Below are 17,870 nucleotides of genomic sequence, written 5' to 3'. Positions count from 1 at the left end.
ATCAATATTATATCGAAGTGATTATTGTTATTATTAATGTTATTTTTAATGTTATTATTCTTATTATTATTATGAATAAATACATGTTTTTCTGTTTAGTAAAAGGTTACTACGAAAAAGGAAAAAAAATTGTAAAGCCTAAGTGAAAATATTAACTGTATNGGAGGCACAAGTTGGGAAACTTTAACAGCTCCTCCGACATCAACTGAACAATATTATTAAAATATTGGAGGCACAAGTTGGGAAACTTTAACAGCTCCTCCGACATCAACTGAACAATATTATTAATTACATCAAATCCTTCAAAACAACAGCAATTAACATTTGATACTTTGGAGCAATATTTATGCAACCTCAGTCTTAAAAGGAACTGTTGGCATAATTTCAAGTAACCTTGACCGAGATTACGCTTTTACCGTAACTTTAAACCAAAAGTAATTGTTTTATTTCAAGAAAAAGTCATTCTTTTTCCTTTTTAGCAAGGTATTTGTAATTTAAAAAAAAAAAAATTTTTTTTTGTAAAATAAAATGGTACGAGGCATAATTTATAATTTTTTCCTTATTTAATGTAAAAATTGTTTAATTTGAGCTAAAAAATTACACTTTTTAGAACATGAATTTGATGCATGAATTAATTGTTTTTATACCGGCATAATGATGTTCAACCCAAATAGACAGACATCCGCCGCAGTAACAGTATCATCTGTATCCTGGCTGTCAGGAGGACTGAGATCTATAAAATCCTTGCTCAGCAGATTAGTCAGGAGTTCCATGAAGAGAAGAAGATCTTTATATTGCTCCTCCTCAGCCTCCTTACTATAGCTCTTCTTCCCAACATGATGGTCCGCGTAGGTTTTTATTAGGGCAAGGGACGCTTCGTAGAAAGCTTTAGATTCAGCTGGGGTTAAATAGCAGAGAATACGTTTGGCAGTTTCACAGTAGAGTTCCAATATTAGTTCAACCACCTAGAAATAGATATGATTTCATTTTACATCCATATACATACTTTGCTTGTCTGTCTGTTTATATCCAATAAACGTCGAAACGGATGAACCGATCGGGTTTATGAAGGATCAAAATTTCAAAAATTTGTGTTTAAAAGTTTTTTGTAAAATTTTGAAAATGCGCGAAAAAATAGATAAATATAAGTAGATGGTTCATCTGTCTGTCTGTTTGTTTGTATCCAATAAACGTCAAAACGGCTGAACCGATCGGGCCCAAATTTTGTGTTGGGCCTTGCGTGAACCAGGGAAGGATAATGGATGATTCAATTTTCAAAAAGTTGCATCTAAAAAAAATCGATTTTTGACAATTTTAAAAATCCACGAAATATTTGTTTAATCCATGGAAAGAAAAATGAAAAAACTAACAGATTTATACCTGATTGTAGTTATGATATAAGGCCAATAAATGCACCAGTGAGGCAATAGTTGGACGCATCCAACCAAACAGCTGATGCACTGTGGACACCTGGCAACCCTGTACTACTCCTGTAAAGCTCTCTAGGAGATCTATCACTGCTATCCGCACAATCTCGTCCATAAAGATAGTTTTCAGGTTCGGGTTCTCAACTATCTCCTTGTACCGGGCTTCTAGAGGTTTCAGAACCTTTATCAGAATACAGTTAGAATGAAAAGTTGTTAAATTGAATAAGAGTTTAGACATGAAAATCCCCCCCCCCCCCAAAAAAAAAAAACTGTCTTGTCAATGCAATTTTCGGAAACCCTTTAATCAAAGAATCCCGTTTTTTAAAAAGGTTTGAGGAGTATTAATTAATTCATTGCATTCACGACTCCCTTTGTCAGGGTGAAAACTTTAGCTTAAAGGGACTGTAAGCGTAATTTCAAGTGACTCTTCCAGCAAAGATTTGAAACCTTTATCTGGTCAATAATGTGGAAGATATTATCTTTTTTTCTAGGGTTAAAAAAGGTTGCTTCTGATAATTCCTGCATGTTTTACTGTAGTAGAAATGTGCAAGTCACTTATTAGAGAAACCACAATTGGTAATAATCCGTTTATTAAATTATACACATTGATATCTAATTCATGCTTGATCAGACGAAGAGTTATGAATCGGGTATTACTAACTTACGTTTACAGTTCCTTAAAGCTCAACGTATTTACCCTGATAAATGGGGTCGTGAATACAATTCATCAATTAAACACTCATAAAACCTTTTCAATAACTGGACTTTTTTATTAAAAAGTCACTAGAAAATACACCTACAGTCCCGTTTATACAAGTGTTTCCTATTTATCTGTTATTACCTGGCTCCAATATTGCTCCCTACTGACAGAATCCTCCTGAGCAGATCCAACCAATACTAGAGCTTTGATTAATCCTCTTTTACAAGAGGACGGGATTGTGTTAGGTTGAACTCCGATCTGTAGGATACTAAGAAGACCAGGACTGTTACAAACAGTTCCACACTTCTCCTAAAATATAACAAAATTAAACAAGAAAACAACATAAAGACCGATTAAACCCATCCCGATATAATTTTTACTAATTAATCATTACTTACTCGTGAATCTGCAAAGCTGAGAATGAGCCCAATAGTATCCTTCATAACATCAGGTTCGGAGTTTAGCCGTGTCAGGTTTGAAATACATTTCTCCAAAAGAAAATTGACCGTCCAGGTTGCTCCCTCTGTATCCCGACCAAATGCTGTGAGGAGTGCGCCACTTATCTCCTGGTATATAGCTTCCTGTGTAGCAAGATAGGTGTGAGACCAACGGCGGAGAAACCACATGACAGTAGAGGAGACTAGAGGAGACCAGAGATGAATTAAACCAGCTTCCAAAGCTCTTTTTTCAACCTGAAAAAGGAAAAAAATTGCATATTCCTATTATTCAAGTTTATTGTTATTAATAACTACCAAATATAAACCACAAACCTCTGTGAGTCTGAGTACATCTCCAATCAATCTAACAATATGATCAGAGGATTCATATCCAGGGATCTCACAAGCAGACTTCCCCGGAGACGCCAGAACCTCCAGAGATTTGGAAATATCTACAGAAGAAGCCTGAGCAATGGAATGCAGCATCAATTCATGAGGAATCAGAGCGGTTTCTCCATCTACGTCCATGGAAAGAACGTTGCCCCCGATCAGAAGGATCCAATGGATGTCCTCGAACAAGTCTGAGAGAACCTCATCGACCTCTGTTCCTCCTTGGCTTGAGATTCGTTGAATCTGTCCATGAAGCCGAGTTATCCTACTCTCCAGTAGCGTTATTACAGCTGGCATAGAGTAGTCCAGGCATTCTCGACCTAGTGCTCCAACAGTGCTCAGAGTATCCTTGTATTTAACCCTATCCGCGTCCTCGTTCTCATCCTCATCCTCAACACAACCTCTTCGTCGTACTCCGTCCGGAGGAGCCAGATGAACTTCGATGAAGGTTTTAAATATTGCAGCGGCAGCTTCCTTGCAATATCCTGTTGGGAACAACTGGTTTTCATTAAGGATTGAGATCCAAGCTTCCATTGAATTTTCAAAGGCCTAAAATAAAAATTAACCTAAAATTTTTTTCGTCTTTGTAATAAATTGCTTACCTCGTTAAATAACAACTGCTCCTCCTCGTCAGTTCCCGGAGAGAGAGAAGCTCTGAGGAACCCACAGGTTAGAGACACAAGCTGCTCCAGATATTTCTGAAGCAGCTCCCCCTCAATATTCACCAGTATATTAGGGGGATAGAAGAGTATAAGCTTCCTGACTATTGTAGAGATTCCTAAAGCTTCCTTCCCTGGAATAGAACCTGTGCGACCAATATTTTCAATAAGCTGGGTCAAACTCCTAACATACGTTGTCAAATGTTCAAGCCTCAAGTTCTTGGCATTTAAAGTTTGTCCGTTAAGACTAGCAAGCTGGACTAGACAGCTCAGGGTATGGTGAGAAATACTACTGCTGGTCCGGACCCTCCAATGGAAATCAAAGATAAAGGGAACAAGAGAAGGTTCCAAAAGTATCTCTTTCCAGGCAACCCCAGGACGTAGACTTGGACTTTGATCAGACTCGAAGACGGATATGAGTTTTTTAGGAAGATTTACGTTGATAAAGGTCCATGAGAGAACGGTTTCGGAAATCATAACCAACCTCCTCAAAAGATATTCCATATCACTGTTAAGCGGTAGAACGATCTGGGCGGAGAGTTCCTTGAGGGCTGATATGCTAAACCTAAATATGGTTTGAAGATCTGTGCTCTCAAACTGTTTCTTGACCTTGAAATGAAGTTCCCATGGTAGACCAACATCCGAAGATTTCACCGTTGTAGCATACTCTTGCATCAATGCTGTAATGATCGCACATCCCATCATTTGCATCTGTTGATTTCCACTAGCAATTAATTGTTGGACTTCAGCGATCACAAGGCTACGATCCTTTCCCCCATCTTCCACTGATTGTCGCTTCACCATGATAGCTATAACCTGGACGATTCGCTCTCGAACAAACGCTGAGCAGGACGGATTACTAATTACATATTGGAGAAGATAGGTTCGGAGAGCGTGGATATCCTGGGCAGGGAGTTCATTCCACTCCCTTATAAGCGCATCCTTGATGAGTCCGCTCGCCTCAAACAATACGTAGTCGTTTTTACTCGTCTCCAATAACTCTTTGCACATAGTATACGGGCAAACAGACTTTCGAAAGTTTATAAAAATCGACTCCGCCGTCGCACGCTGCTCCGCCGAGACGAGATTAGGCGGGCCTAGGACAATATCCGCCGCCATTTCCAACTCAGCCGCCATCTGGACAGCCATTTTTGATCTTACATCTGAAATCAGTCAAGGTTTAATTTACGCACAAGGATGTTAAGGTTGTAAAGGAAAATGTCCAACAATGCATATAAACATTTATATAACATTCATATCATTAAAACCTATCTCAAAACCTGCGCCATATTCTTCACAAGAATGCAATGATGCAACCTGTAAGCACTGAATTCACTGAATAGGAACTAATGGTATATGAATATATTTCTTTGATGTGAACTGTGTCAGGGTCGCCTAGATCCTTGATTAATTAGTTGGAACAAAAGACTAACCTTGCTGACAATGTCACAATTTATATTTCACAACATAACAAAACAGTACTCTACTAATGGTTTTTTTTATAAAACTTAATAAAAAACTTAAGATGCAAAATAACAAATTGGGTCCGTCCTAGAATACGATTTTTGGACGGGGCCTATCAATTTTGTACATGACCACTTATTTTTCTGCAAAAATATTATTTTTTATTTTTTTATTATTTAAGGTAAGATTAGGTGAAGATGCTTTCTGGGCCGAGCGCTGCCGCTAGGAAAGGCTAGGGGGCCGAGCGCTGTGGCTTGGACATGCTACGGGGCCGAGCGCCGCGGCTAGGACAGACCACGGGGCCGAACGGTGCGGCCACATGACCAATTATATCCATGTGTTTGGGGAGGGGTCCAAAAATCGTATATTAGGAAATTAACAACAAAGTTCCTTGAGTTGTAAATTAAAGAAAAGAAAATAATTTGATCAAATTCCTCCTAATCTGATGTATCATACTTTAACGTAACATTGATTGCACTTGAATATGATAGATGATCTTGAACGAACAAAACTATGATACAGAAAAAAGAATTCTTCCAGCGCAGGTACGAGTTCTCTCCAGGCAACACACCGGCTTATTGGGAAAATTAATTGAAATTACGACGCGTTGCATATTTGTTGTTGAATGACAACCGACGACATAAAGAAAACTGCAATGAGCCCTGGAATCTCTTCATTAACAAAACGTCTGATATTTAACAGGTGTTAATCTTTAACGTAATTTTAAAATGACAAGTTCTATCTCATGACACAAATATTCAATTAAAAAATATAGATTCTGAAATTACGACGTACAAATTAAATACGCAAATTAATATTTCTTATTCTTTGTGTTGAGTGAGTTGAGGGTTGAAGGAAACTGTCGATTGTCTGTAACAGAAATTACTTCGTACCGTTTAATTTATCAATTCACCAAAACTATACATTTAACAGAAATTTCTTTAGGTCAAGAAAAAAAGAAGAATAATAAGTGTCGATTTTGATCAAAAAAAAATTCTTTTTCTTCCATAACCATTCCCGGATATTTGATATCTTATTGTTGATTATATATATTACTGAATGTATCAACTTGTGTTCAGACAGGATTTTATCTTAATTTCTAATTCATGTTACCATAGGTACAACTATAGGTCGTATCTATCTATCTACAGTCTACACTGCTTTGGTAAAGCGTAACCATAGTGTGACTATGGTTCTACCAATGGTAGAACCTCTAAGAAATTGGCCATTAGTATTTAAAAAAAATATATATTTGAAAATCTTCGCTTTGACACATACGATGTATCACATTTAAGAAATATCACTTACGGGATGAATTTTCGAAACACAAAAAATTAAGTTCTTTTAGAATAGATTTGAAACAATACAAACTTAACTTTAGAAAAAAATAGATACATTTGAGAATATTCAAAAATTAAGTTTACATTCAAGATTACATAAGTTTAACTCTTCAACTTCTGGAGTTTAATTATCTTGACGTCGGAGTTGATCTCGATGTTGTTGGTGTCGAGGGGTGTGAGGAACATGAACTGGTTCCTTCTGTCCTCCCTGGCGTAGTTGATGATGTTCTGCACGGAGATTCGTCGGTTCACTGCGTCCATGAACACGTCGAACTCGTCCAAAATCCTTATCAAATAATTTTGTGTAAAAACTAAAATCTACTTTTTATAATCACATAACTTTTTTAATGTTATAGGATTCCGTAAAATCTCTGTATATGTACCCCCCCCCCCACACACACTCACGCAACACAAAATAACAACCAACTATCTAACTATCTATCTGCCTGGCCTAACCTAAAAGAGTTTGTAGATAATATATACTGTATATTGATTGAGACCCTAGGATTTATTCATTTTGTTAATTAGTTTGTGCATGATAAATGTTTCTTAGAAAACTACCACCTTATTAATACACCCCCACTAAATAATGTACTTAAAAATTCCTGACATAAAAATAAAACCTTACAAACCTAAAGGGAGGATTCATTGCATTCCAAAGAGCCAGGATGAAAGATACAAGAGTAAAGGATCTCTCTCCGCCTGACAGAGATTTGAGATCTCTATCTATATTCATTCCTCCTGCAGTGCTGCTTTCATTCGGGTTCACCTTGACCTCCAGGGTTTTCTCAATGTGGTTGATTTTCAGTCTACCAACGAATTTCCGAATATCCAGTTGAGTAGTGAAGCTCCTCTGAACGGCTTGGGAGGTTGCACGCAATATCATTTTGTAACCTTTCTTCCGGAGAAGGATTGCTTTGCTTAGGGCGGAGATCAATTTCTGCAGATCCTTTAACTCTCGTTTAGCGGTTTCACAGGCTCTGCGATACTTCTTATAGTTGGATTTAACAACTTCAACAGGTTCAGTGTTCTCCTTGAGCTTCTGCAACTTCCCCTCCATCTTTAATATTTCCTCCTTCAAGATGTCGATACTTTTCTTGACTTCCATCCTATCTGGGCCAAACGTAAATGCACGTTCTAGGAGGGTTTCACTCTCCGCAACCTTAGCATTGTATTCATCTTCCAAACCTTTCAGTCTCCTTCTGTATTCTTCCTTCTTCCCAATGTAATGATCAACATCTCTCTTGCTCTTCCTTATCGCGTCTTCGCATTCAGTTAAGCGTAGTTTCAAGGGATCGATCATATCCATCTTCTCGTTCAGAGCCTTCTCAAGCTCTTCTTTAGCAGCTTTTGCAGCTGTTTCAATCTCAATTTCAGCCTCAAGTTTCTCTCTCTTCTCTTTGATTCCATTTTCGTAGGTTTCCAACTCTGCAGCAAACTTTTCCTTGTCATCCTCTAAAGCTGCAATGTCCTAAAATAATCTTGTCAAAATAAATCGGTTTTTAAAAATTAGATCCCTGCCTCTAAGAAATAAAATTTAAGGAAGTATTAGTGTCTATGACTTACCGGAGGCTGCTCTGCAAATTCCTCTGCGTTCAATGATTCCATTTTTGTGTTCTTCTGGAGGATTTTCTGCCGGATAGCTTTTATCTTTCTATCTTCGGCTTCAATCAACTTCATCGCCTCCTTCACCCTGGTCTGCTGAGCGATCATCTCCGTCTGTACAAGCGCAATCTCCCGCTCCTCTTCCACAATCTGGGCCTTCTTCAGGGCGATTACTTCCTCTATACTGGACTTGAGAAGGTGTTGGTTCCGGTATTCTTTATAGTAAGACTTGTAGTTGGGTGCTGGGATGTATTGATGTTTTGCGTTTACCACCGCGTACATCAGGTTTTTAGGTACAGTCTCAGTGTTCTTCAAGATAGATTGGGCTTCAACAGCTGAGTCTATGATGATAATTTTCTCTAGTTTAACCCTGTCAACTAGGGTATTGAAGACAGTCGGTTCTGTTGTATCGATGCAATCTATCAAGGTTGTGTACTTGGGGGAGGAAACCCTGGCTCTTGAGATATCATAGCGTTCCGAGCTAAATTCACTAGTGATGATTGCAGGTTTCCTTGGCAGGTTCATCTTCTCGAAAATATTATAGAGAATAACCTGATCTTTGGAAGAGTTGACACAGAAAGCTAGCATCAACGCACCTATCTCTCCTTCTAGAACTGTACTAATCTGATCCGTGACATTATCTTTCAGTGTGATGTGAGCTCCGATGGGACCGATTGGTTTCTTTCCAAACTTGGTGCAACGATCAATCTCAGCACACAACCTAGGCATGTATGCTCCGAAAGTTGTGAGTTTATTCTTTTCTCCGGACTCAAGTTCGTGCACATCTCTCTTCAAGCTTGCGATCTTAGTATTCTTACTGGTGTACTCAAACCTTGCATTACTCTGCAGGCTGTCAGCATCTCTTTTATCAGATTTAAGATGTTCCAGATGGTTCCCGGAGGTCTCAATCTGAGCTTCCAGAGCTTCTGTCTCCAACTGAAGCTCCTGCATCTGGTTCTGTCGAGCTATTCTTTTCTCTTCATACTCACGGCACTTCCCAGATTTATGCTTCGTAATCTCCTGGGTGATGGAATCAAGCGTCTTCTTGCATTTCTTGATTTTCCGATCATGTTCCGACACAGCCCTCTCCGCAATCTGAACCTGTCTCTTAGTTTCATCATGACGTTTCTTGAGATCCACTAGCGTTTTGGACTCGGGATCGTAATCCTTAGCTATATCTTGGATCTCCTTCTCCACATCCCTCTTCCTGGCACGCATCTCCTTGTCCCGCTTGTTAATCCCCTCGATCTCCTTTTCCGCCATTTCAATCTTCTTCTTTTCCTTCTCCACCACCTTGCTGGACTCCTCTACCAAAATCTTCTTGTCCCTGTAGAGCCCCCAGGCCAGCTCCTTCTTCTTGTTTTTAACCTCGTCATGTCGGGATTGAAGATTTTCAACAAACTCCCACTTTTTTGTCCATTTCTCATTCTCCTACAAGACAAAAATATAATATAAGGATTTGAACAAAATAACGGGTAAATAATAAAAAATATTCAAAAATATTCCTTTTTTCGGGTTAAAGGTGGGGGAAAGTGGATTTTCAGGGCTTTTGAGGATATATTAACAAATTTTCTCTAACTAATAGATGTTTCCTTGAAACCCGGGTTAAAAACTGGGTGTTAAAGGGAGAGGGGGTGGATTTTTGATATTGGAGTCAGAGAAAATTTATCGTAAGTTGTTATTTGTACATTTTAAAGGTTTTAACTTGTATCCAGGATGGGAAGACACAACATAAATATTAAAATTAAAAGATTTAGCATAAACCCACCCTTTCCAACTCCGGGAGAGATTCCAACTTCTTCTTTAGGGATATCTCCGCCTCCTCCTTATCTACCTCCGCCGCCTGGTAGAAGTCCTCACAGTCCTTCAACTGTGTGGATCTGTGGAAAAACTGATACATTTTCTCAGGGTCAGATTTAGACAGGAAGGTTTTAGATGCGTCTTGATTGAGAACAATAATCGGATTTTCAACCTGAAATAATTAAAATACATAAAACCAAGAAATGTCCATTTGTCTTTTACTCAACTTGGGTAAAAAGTTTGGGTAAATTGAATCTAGAAACTAAATCTTGAAGGAACTGTCGTGGTAATTTTAAACAATTATACATTAAAAAACAAGACGGGCATGCTTGATTCACATTGGTACACTTTAAATGAGGAAGATATCGTTGTTTTTCTAACTTGACAAGATTTTAATCCACCATAGTTCCTGCAGAAGATATTCGAAAAAGAAACCTCATAACTAAAAATTACCAAATTATAAAAGGAAAACATTAACATTCTTAAATATACAAAGCTTTGAACAGTACCGTTGTTAATATGACGTGCCATTTTATAATTGTGACTTAAAATCAGGTTGAAAGTCCCTTTAAGATGCATAAAAACCAAACAAACTACCATTAACAATTTAAAAAAAAATAATGTCAAGATTTTTAAAAATGCGTAAAAACTCTGAAGAAAAAAATAACGAAAATAAAACAGATTTCAGTCAAACCCAAAAAAACAATAATAAATTTCTCACCTGAATGCTGAAGTGTGTCAAAACGTTGTCCAACTCTTCTTTAACTTTCTTCTCGACCACAACCCTGCCGTGCTGATCCTTGAGCTTGTAGCTGCTGGAGGAGTTCGTCACAGTTCTCATAACAGTAATAGTATCACCGTACAGGTCGGGTTTATACTTGTTTTCTCCTTGGTTGCAAAGTTTTATCTCTACGACTGCACTGTTCTGACCAGTTCGGATAAATCCCTTGTTACTGTTTCCTCTATTTGACATACGAGCTGTTCCCCCAAGACCGAAAACTATTGCGGTTAGAACCGCAGATTTACCGCTTCCGTTCTCCCCACACAGGAAGTTCAATCTTTGGTTCGGTTCAAACTTGAATTTCTAAAGAAAAATATGAAAATAAATTTGATTTGATTTGATATTCTCGTTGGCCAATAATAAAGAAGAGGTATGGATATTTCAAACTATGAATTCTGCTAGATCAAATAGTCAAAGTTAGAAATATCACAGGTTTGCACCATCATCAGGTTGAAAAGATATACGGAACAGATTTTATTTATTTGAGGCAAATGTCGTGCGAAAGTTCCATTCATATATGTTTAACTGTCTCTATTTAGGCACTCTTTGCAATACCTAATTTACAAGGGTACCCTTGAACATTACTCTCATCATAAATTTGGAAGACAACGTGGTTTTCTGACTTTAAAAATGGTGTATGAATTTCTCGTTTGTTTCTAAAAGGAAGAAATGCGCAATTCAATTTTACAAAGAAAACACAAATTAAATAAACAGTTTAAATAAACAAAGACATGCATATCTTATTTACACTTGACCACACAAAGCATTATGGGCCGGTACCGTTGTAAATCGGACATTACCATCTTTGCACGGAGATTCACTTGAAATTACGCTTTTAGTCTTTTGTTTAGCAACTTTTCGTCCAAGAACGAGGGAAACAAAGGTTTTTTAATTTTAAAAATGTATTACCGGTGAGTTGGACAATGTAACTTTGTAAAAAATTGTAGATAAAAAGTTAGAAACACTTTAGATCTGTTTCCAGAAAGTCAACTTTCATCAAAGTTTGCGCCAAATTACCTCATGACACATGAAGTTTTTAAGCGTAACTTCCATGATCATTCCAGCCTTCAAAGGCCAAGGTCGGGGGTCATTCTTTACACCCTGGGAGGTTCTCGGAACTTTTGATGTACCCCCTTCTCCCTTCTCATGTCTTCTCTTCATTATGATCTGAAAAAATATATATTTGAAAATCTTCGCTTTGACACATACGATGAATCACATTTAAGAAATATCACTTATGGGATGAATTTTCGAAACACAAAAAATTAAGTTCTTTTAGAATAAATTTGAAACAATACAAACTTAACTTTAGAAAAAAATAGATACATTTGAGAATATTCAAAAATTAAGTTTACATTCAAGATTACATAAGTTTAACTCTTCAACTCAGCAATCTCCCGCTCCTCTTCCACAATCTGGGCCTTCTTCAGGGCGATTACTTCCTCTATACTGGACTTGAGAAGGTGTTGGTTCCGGTATTCTTTATAGTAAGACTTGTAGTTGGGTGCTGGGATGTATTGATGTTTTGCGTTTACCACCGCGTACATCAGGTTTTTAGGTACAGTCTCAGTGTTCTTCAAGATAGATTGGGCTTCAACAGCTGAGTCTATGATGATAATTTTCTCTAGTTTAACCCTGTCAACTAGGGTATTGAAGACAGTCGGTTCTGTTGTATCGATGCAATCTATCAAGGTTGTGTACTTGGGGGAGGAAACCCTGGCTCTTGAGATATCATAGCGTTCCGAGCTAAATTCACTAGTGATGATTGCAGGTTTCCTTGGCAGGTTCATCTTCTCGAAAATATTATAGAGAATAACCTGATCTTTGGAAGAGTTGACACAGAAAGCTAGCATCAACGCACCTATCTCTCCTTCTAGAACTGTACTAATCTGATCCGTGACATTATCTTTCAGTGTGATGTGAGCTCCGATGGGACCGATTGGTTTCTTTCCAAACTTGGTGCAACGATCAATCTCAGCACACAACCTAGGCATGTATGCTCCGAAAGTTGTGAGTTTATTCTTTTCTCCGGACTCAAGTTCGTGCACATCTCTCTTCAAGCTTGCGATCTTAGTATTCTTACTGGTGTACTCAAACCTTGCATTACTCTGCAGGCTGTCAGCATCTCTTTAATCAGATTTAAGATGTTCCAGATGGTTCCCGGAGGTCTCAATCTGAGCTTCCAGAGCTCCCCCTTCTCCCTTCTCATGTCTTCTCTTCATTATGATCTGAAACCCTTAACTACAAAGTATAACAGGAAAATCAAAGCGACAACTAAGATTTCAGAAATTGATAGATAGTTTATTCATACTAAAATTTGTCAATGTTAATGCAATTTCCTGGTGTGATTTGGCAAAATTACAATAATTCGACTGTCATTTACAAAACTGAGCACTACAATTTTCTTTATTTGAGGCTAAAAAGAGAATATTCAAGCTTTCGATGTCTTGTTGTACGATAATTTACATGAAGTAATATTGGTTAGGTAAGCGTATTGATTTCAAATATCGACAACAATTTACAACAACTTCTATAAAAATAATAAATGTATAAAAATAAGTTAGGCAAATCAAAAACATTTGTTTATACAGCTGAATTAGATTAGGAATCTAACAGTCAATATTAGAAAACGATGTGAACCAATATGCAAAGCTAAAACTTGGAACGTTTTCTGCTCCGGGTTAAAGCAGGAGTAAGGGAGTGTCCTTCTACTGCTTGTCCGCACCTCTCTTGGAGATCAGCAATCCTGGCACTAATCCCTCGGTAGTCCTCATAGCTTCGTTTCCTAGGAGAACCCTGCTCAGGACTCTCCTGGGTCAACTTCTCTATATCGTTGAAAATGACTTGACGACCTCCACAAACTGTAGGTATTACGTCACCCTAGATAAACAAGGATTAAACAGCTTGCAAATAATAATAATGTTTTTACCTAAGCATGGGAAGATTTAGGGTTTAATCATTATTATCAAGATTTCATGTAAATGTCTTTAAATGTCTCGATTAAAAATTCCGTTAATATACAGTGCTAATCAGAAAGCCCCTGAATTAATTTACAATTAATCAGACAACTTTACAATATAATTTTACAAATATGATTGATGAAACGCTAGTAAAAAATAGCCCTAGTCATGCTATTTCCTAAATGTAGTCTGCCTTTATTGAGCATTTAAAATTGCCAAATTAACTGTCAATTAATTCCGGGTCTTTCTGATTATGACTGTAGTTGCTGTGTAGTCTACATAATTATATAAAATTAAATGAAAAATTACTATTTAACATAAAATATTAAGATTCGAAATTTCACCTTGTAAAGCCTGGTCTCCATTTCTCCTTGTTCAATCTGGTTCTGTGTTGTGAGAACATATTTGTTGGTTCTGGAATTTACAATGTCCTTCTCTTCCAACCTTGTCACAGACTTTCTTCTTTTAAGAACAGGCTGTAGAACCGTATCCATGGGCACAACACCATTGATGGGTCTGTGATCCAACCAATTATCCGCCCCGGCGCTCTGGGACCTACGATGTCGTATGTTGCTGACGGCAATTGATTTTCTGGGTCCGGGAGTACTAGACAAGCGAGGATCACTTGAACTTGGTTTCATCGAGGACCGACCCCGTGTGTTTGCTGCTATCGATAAGTTAGGGTCACTATTGGTTCTTACAGCTCTGTTCTCGATGTTTTCATCGTTAACAGTGTTCTCCGAGTATGCAAGAGCATTTAGTTCTTCCAGTTTTTCCATCATTTTGGCGTTTTTCTTCTCCAGCCTTAATTTTTCCATTTGAACCTTTCTTTCAGCATCATAACTGATTTTCTCTTTCTCCGTCATCAGTCTCTGCTTATACTTGAGCTTGGTCTTGATCCTCTCCTTCTGCTCCGCGTTCAAGAGCAGTTCCTTCTCGTCCAACTCATTTTCGAAGAGGATCTTCATGTCTGCGTACATGTTGACCTTGTCGTTCAGAGATCGATTTGCGCACTCGGCGTTAGATAATCGGGTCTCTAACTGGCGAGATTTCTTTCTCTCAGCCTCTAACTGATTTTTCAGGTTCTTGTTTTCATTTCGTAGAAGTACCACCTCTTCCTCCTGCTTGACTAGGAGATCACGGAACGCGCTCATTTTCTCCGAATTATCCTCCATCAGCCTCTTCCTAGTATCAATCCTCTTCTCCAGATATGATTTCAGCTTCTCAATAACCTCCTCCTCGTCGCACTGCCTCAACTCGAGACAAGGCCAATCTGGACCCAGGTTGTAGAGTGGCATCATGTCAACCTCCATCACGACGGTTCCGTCGCTGTTTAGTCTCTTTAGAGCCTCCTTGTAAATCTGGTTTCCCTTCCTTCTACCTGGAGTTAGACCCATATCAAATCTAACTGTTTGAGGACGCTCAATCTGCACTTCCTGGGTGAGCTCAGCAAACTTCATCACGTTCACGTTCTCATCAAAGTCGCTGATTCTTGGGTTTATACAGACTACCATCTTTACCTTACCCTGACCCTCGAAGTAGTTTCTAAACAAGTGCGTGACCCTTGAATCTCTGTATGGAACCATCTTGGATCCTCCGCTCTGCTGATTCTCTCTAAGAATCTCAATACAAGAGCGAAGTGTCATCAAAGACTGATTGATCTTACTAGCCTCCGCTAACCGTTCCCCGGTGTTTCCGGTTCTATTTGTTCTCTCACTTCCGGCCAAATCAACCATTGCCAGCTGACTTAACGTCATAACGGTAGGATCTGTCATAATATCTTCTCCCTGTGGATCATATGGAGTAGATACAACACGAATATTAAAGATAGAATGAGATCTGGAAGAGGACAAGTTTAACTGAGTTTGTGCAACCTTCCTTTGCTTCTGTCCCTTGTAGAATGCCTCCAGAGCATCTTCAGGAGTTTTCACCTCAACCTCTGTAACTCCATACACGAACATATTCCTAAAACTGTCTTCACGAAGACTTTTTGAGAGAAGTTTAGGTTTCCCGCTCACAATATCAATCTGTGGATTCTCTAGGAGATCATAGATATAGTTGTTGTACACCTCGACATAGCTAATGAATACAGTGTACTGGGCGTCCTCGTCAACATTTATTCTGAAGGACTCTGGGACTCGGTTTGAGAGATCAGGATCACTTAAATTCTGTCGACGATTCCTCGAGCTCTTCATGTTGTTGATCAGTTCGGTTTGTCGGCTTTGTGCCGCGTCGGCATCACTGACGATCTCGAATCCGTTCAGCTTGTCAGGAACCAGCCTGTACTTCTTGGTCTGCAAGTCTCTGATAGAGTTGAAGAGAACATCTATTGCTCTATTCATAATTCCTCCGTCCTACAAAATCACGTTTATACACAATTACAACTTCAAATTTAAAGTGAAAAATAAGTGAACGAAACTAAAAAGATTTCAAATCCAAATTTTTAAGAAATTTAACACCATTCCAAGCTCATGTTGAACATAAAAACCATCTAAGCTCCAAGGTCATGTCTGACATAAAAAAAATCATTAGTGTATTTTCAAAAAATATATTATTTAAATGATAAGCAGACCTTTATTTGCGAATAGTAAACGCCCATAAAATATCTCCCTACCTGTAGTGTACCCTGCATAGTGTGAGTTTTCCCACTCCCAGTAACTCCGTACGTAAACAGAAGGCCATTATTTCCCTTGACAAGATCTTCGACTAGTGGCAGTCCTACACGCTGGAATACATCCGCCTGACAGGACTCCTCTCCGAAGATTTCTAAAAAGATAAAAATTTACAATTCATTTATTCTGTGTTCAAAATGAATAAAAAAAAATATGAAAAGTTATTGCGATATAAAAAGGCGAAAAATAAAAAGAGTTAATATCTTTTCATGATAAATATAAATCAAACAAAATTTCTACCTTTGAATGAATACTGAGTTTCCTTCCCGGAAGTGTATGCTCTGGATGAGAGAGGAGGAGTGAGCTGGATCAGAGTATCAGAGAGCACCTTGACACAGGTCTCAGGTTCCTCGTCCGATGGACGAACCCTGCAGAAAACTTCAACCGGATCCTTGTGAGACTCTCCTCCTGCCATCCTAGGACGGACCCCGTTCCCACGTAGAGGAGTTCTTGCTGGAGTTCGCATACCTCCGATACCAAGGGGTGTCCGAGCTGGGGTCTTAGCCCTAGTAGGACGCATATTATCAATGCGTAATGCGTTGTAATCTGAAAAGACAACATTTAAAAGATATTAATCAAGTTAGATACGAGTAAAACCAACAGTTTTATTTTATATCTCAAAAAAGGGTGTTTAAAATTTTGGCAAGTATTGTCGACTGCCTGTGGATTAGCATTTAATCTTCCGAGAAGTTCTATACTCTTTAAATTACAACGAAACTATCTTGTATTTGAAATACTTCCAAGAAATGCTAAAAGTAACTGTTGTTAACAATAATGTTGAAAGTGAAACTCGAGAAGTGAGATCTAGGTTCTCCGACTAGCGAAGCCGAATCTGATTCCAAGGTTTGAAACGAAGATTCTACTCTGCGATCTCCTCTGCAACTGCCTGAATTTCTTCTCCTTGAACAATGTCCTCCTCACGAACCACAATAAACCCAGATTGCGCACTACGGAAACCCTGAAAGGCTCCGTCACTTTCATACTCCTCCTCCACGATCTCGTTGCTCTCAGTGTCCTTGAGATGGAACTTGAGGTAGTGCTCCCAAAGCTCCTCTACCACCTGGAAAATTCGTTCAAAGTAGAGAATTCGTAACAAAGGTTGAATTCTGTTATACATCTATTTAGTTGATTTATAAAAGGTTGGCAGTTTTAAACCTTTCAAGACATTAAAAGCCTGCTATAAATAAGAGAAGATTAGGGAAAGATATTACCCCCTCCCCCCATCATGGAGAACCCAAACCATTATCAGGGCTAGCACCCTGGCAGACCCCGGCTCCCAAATTTCTATGGGAAGATGCTTAAAAGTGGATCAGACAGAAAAAAATAGTACTTATTAAAGGTTCAGAAAAAAAATTACAAAACTGAGAAGTAATCAGAGATGAAAACTTTAGAATGAGATACCTTAATCACGATCCCTTAATCTGATTATCCAATATACACATTTTTGATTTTCTAGATTTTTAGATATATACAGGGTGGCCAAAATTTTTTTGAACAAATCCGTACAAAAATCCGTACATTTTCAGAAGAAATCCGTACAATCCGTACAATTTTCGAAAAACAATCCGTACAATTTTTTTTTAAAATCCGTACAATCCGTACATTTTTTTAAACCAATCCGTACATTTTTTTAAA

General features: G+C 38.3%; 3 protein-coding genes across 3 annotated transcripts in view; all 3 read right to left on the bottom strand.

Annotated features, from left to right (window-relative positions):
* Positions 1–151: 151 nt before the first annotated feature.
* On the bottom strand, positions 152–4,796 carry LOC111702418 (exportin-4). The gene is made up of 7 exons (XM_023474093.1): positions 3,557–4,796; positions 2,898–3,503; positions 2,526–2,819; positions 2,269–2,436; positions 1,381–1,608; positions 648–965; positions 152–271 (listed from the first exon to the last, which is right to left on the bottom strand). Exons 1-7 carry the CDS (start codon positions 4,760–4,762, stop codon positions 152–154), a joined length of 2,940 nt encoding a protein of 979 aa, XP_023329861.1. The 5' UTR covers positions 4,763–4,796.
* A 1,513-nt stretch (positions 4,797–6,309) lies between these two features.
* Positions 6,310–17,093, bottom strand: LOC111702417 (uncharacterized). The gene is made up of 11 exons (XM_023474092.1): positions 16,476–17,093; positions 16,178–16,329; positions 13,908–15,917; positions 13,263–13,483; positions 11,982–12,730; positions 11,621–11,820; positions 10,544–10,906; positions 9,791–9,994; positions 7,984–9,453; positions 7,050–7,888; positions 6,310–6,703 (listed from the first exon to the last, which is right to left on the bottom strand). The coding sequence occupies exons 1-11, from the start codon at positions 16,753–16,755 to the stop codon at positions 6,520–6,522; spliced, it is 6,672 nt and encodes a 2,223-aa protein (XP_023329860.1). The 5' UTR covers positions 16,756–17,093; the 3' UTR covers positions 6,310–6,519.
* A 1-nt stretch (position 17,094) lies between these two features.
* Positions 17,095–17,870, bottom strand: part of LOC111702416 (janus kinase and microtubule-interacting protein 2) — a 6,433-nt gene continuing 5,657 nt past the window's right edge. Inside the window, exon 6 of the mRNA XM_023474091.1 lies at positions 17,095–17,295. Coding sequence (XP_023329859.1) covers positions 17,095–17,295 — 201 coding nt within the window. The remainder of the gene's footprint in view (positions 17,296–17,870) is intronic.

Source organism: Eurytemora carolleeae, unplaced genomic scaffold, assembly GCF_000591075.1.
Source record: "Eurytemora carolleeae unplaced genomic scaffold, Eaff_2.0 scaffold488, whole genome shotgun sequence".
Lineage (NCBI taxonomy): Eukaryota > Metazoa > Arthropoda > Copepoda > Calanoida > Temoridae > Eurytemora > Eurytemora carolleeae.
Note: the sequence above shows the minus strand (reverse complement) of the source record. Positions and strands in the feature narration are given on the sequence as shown.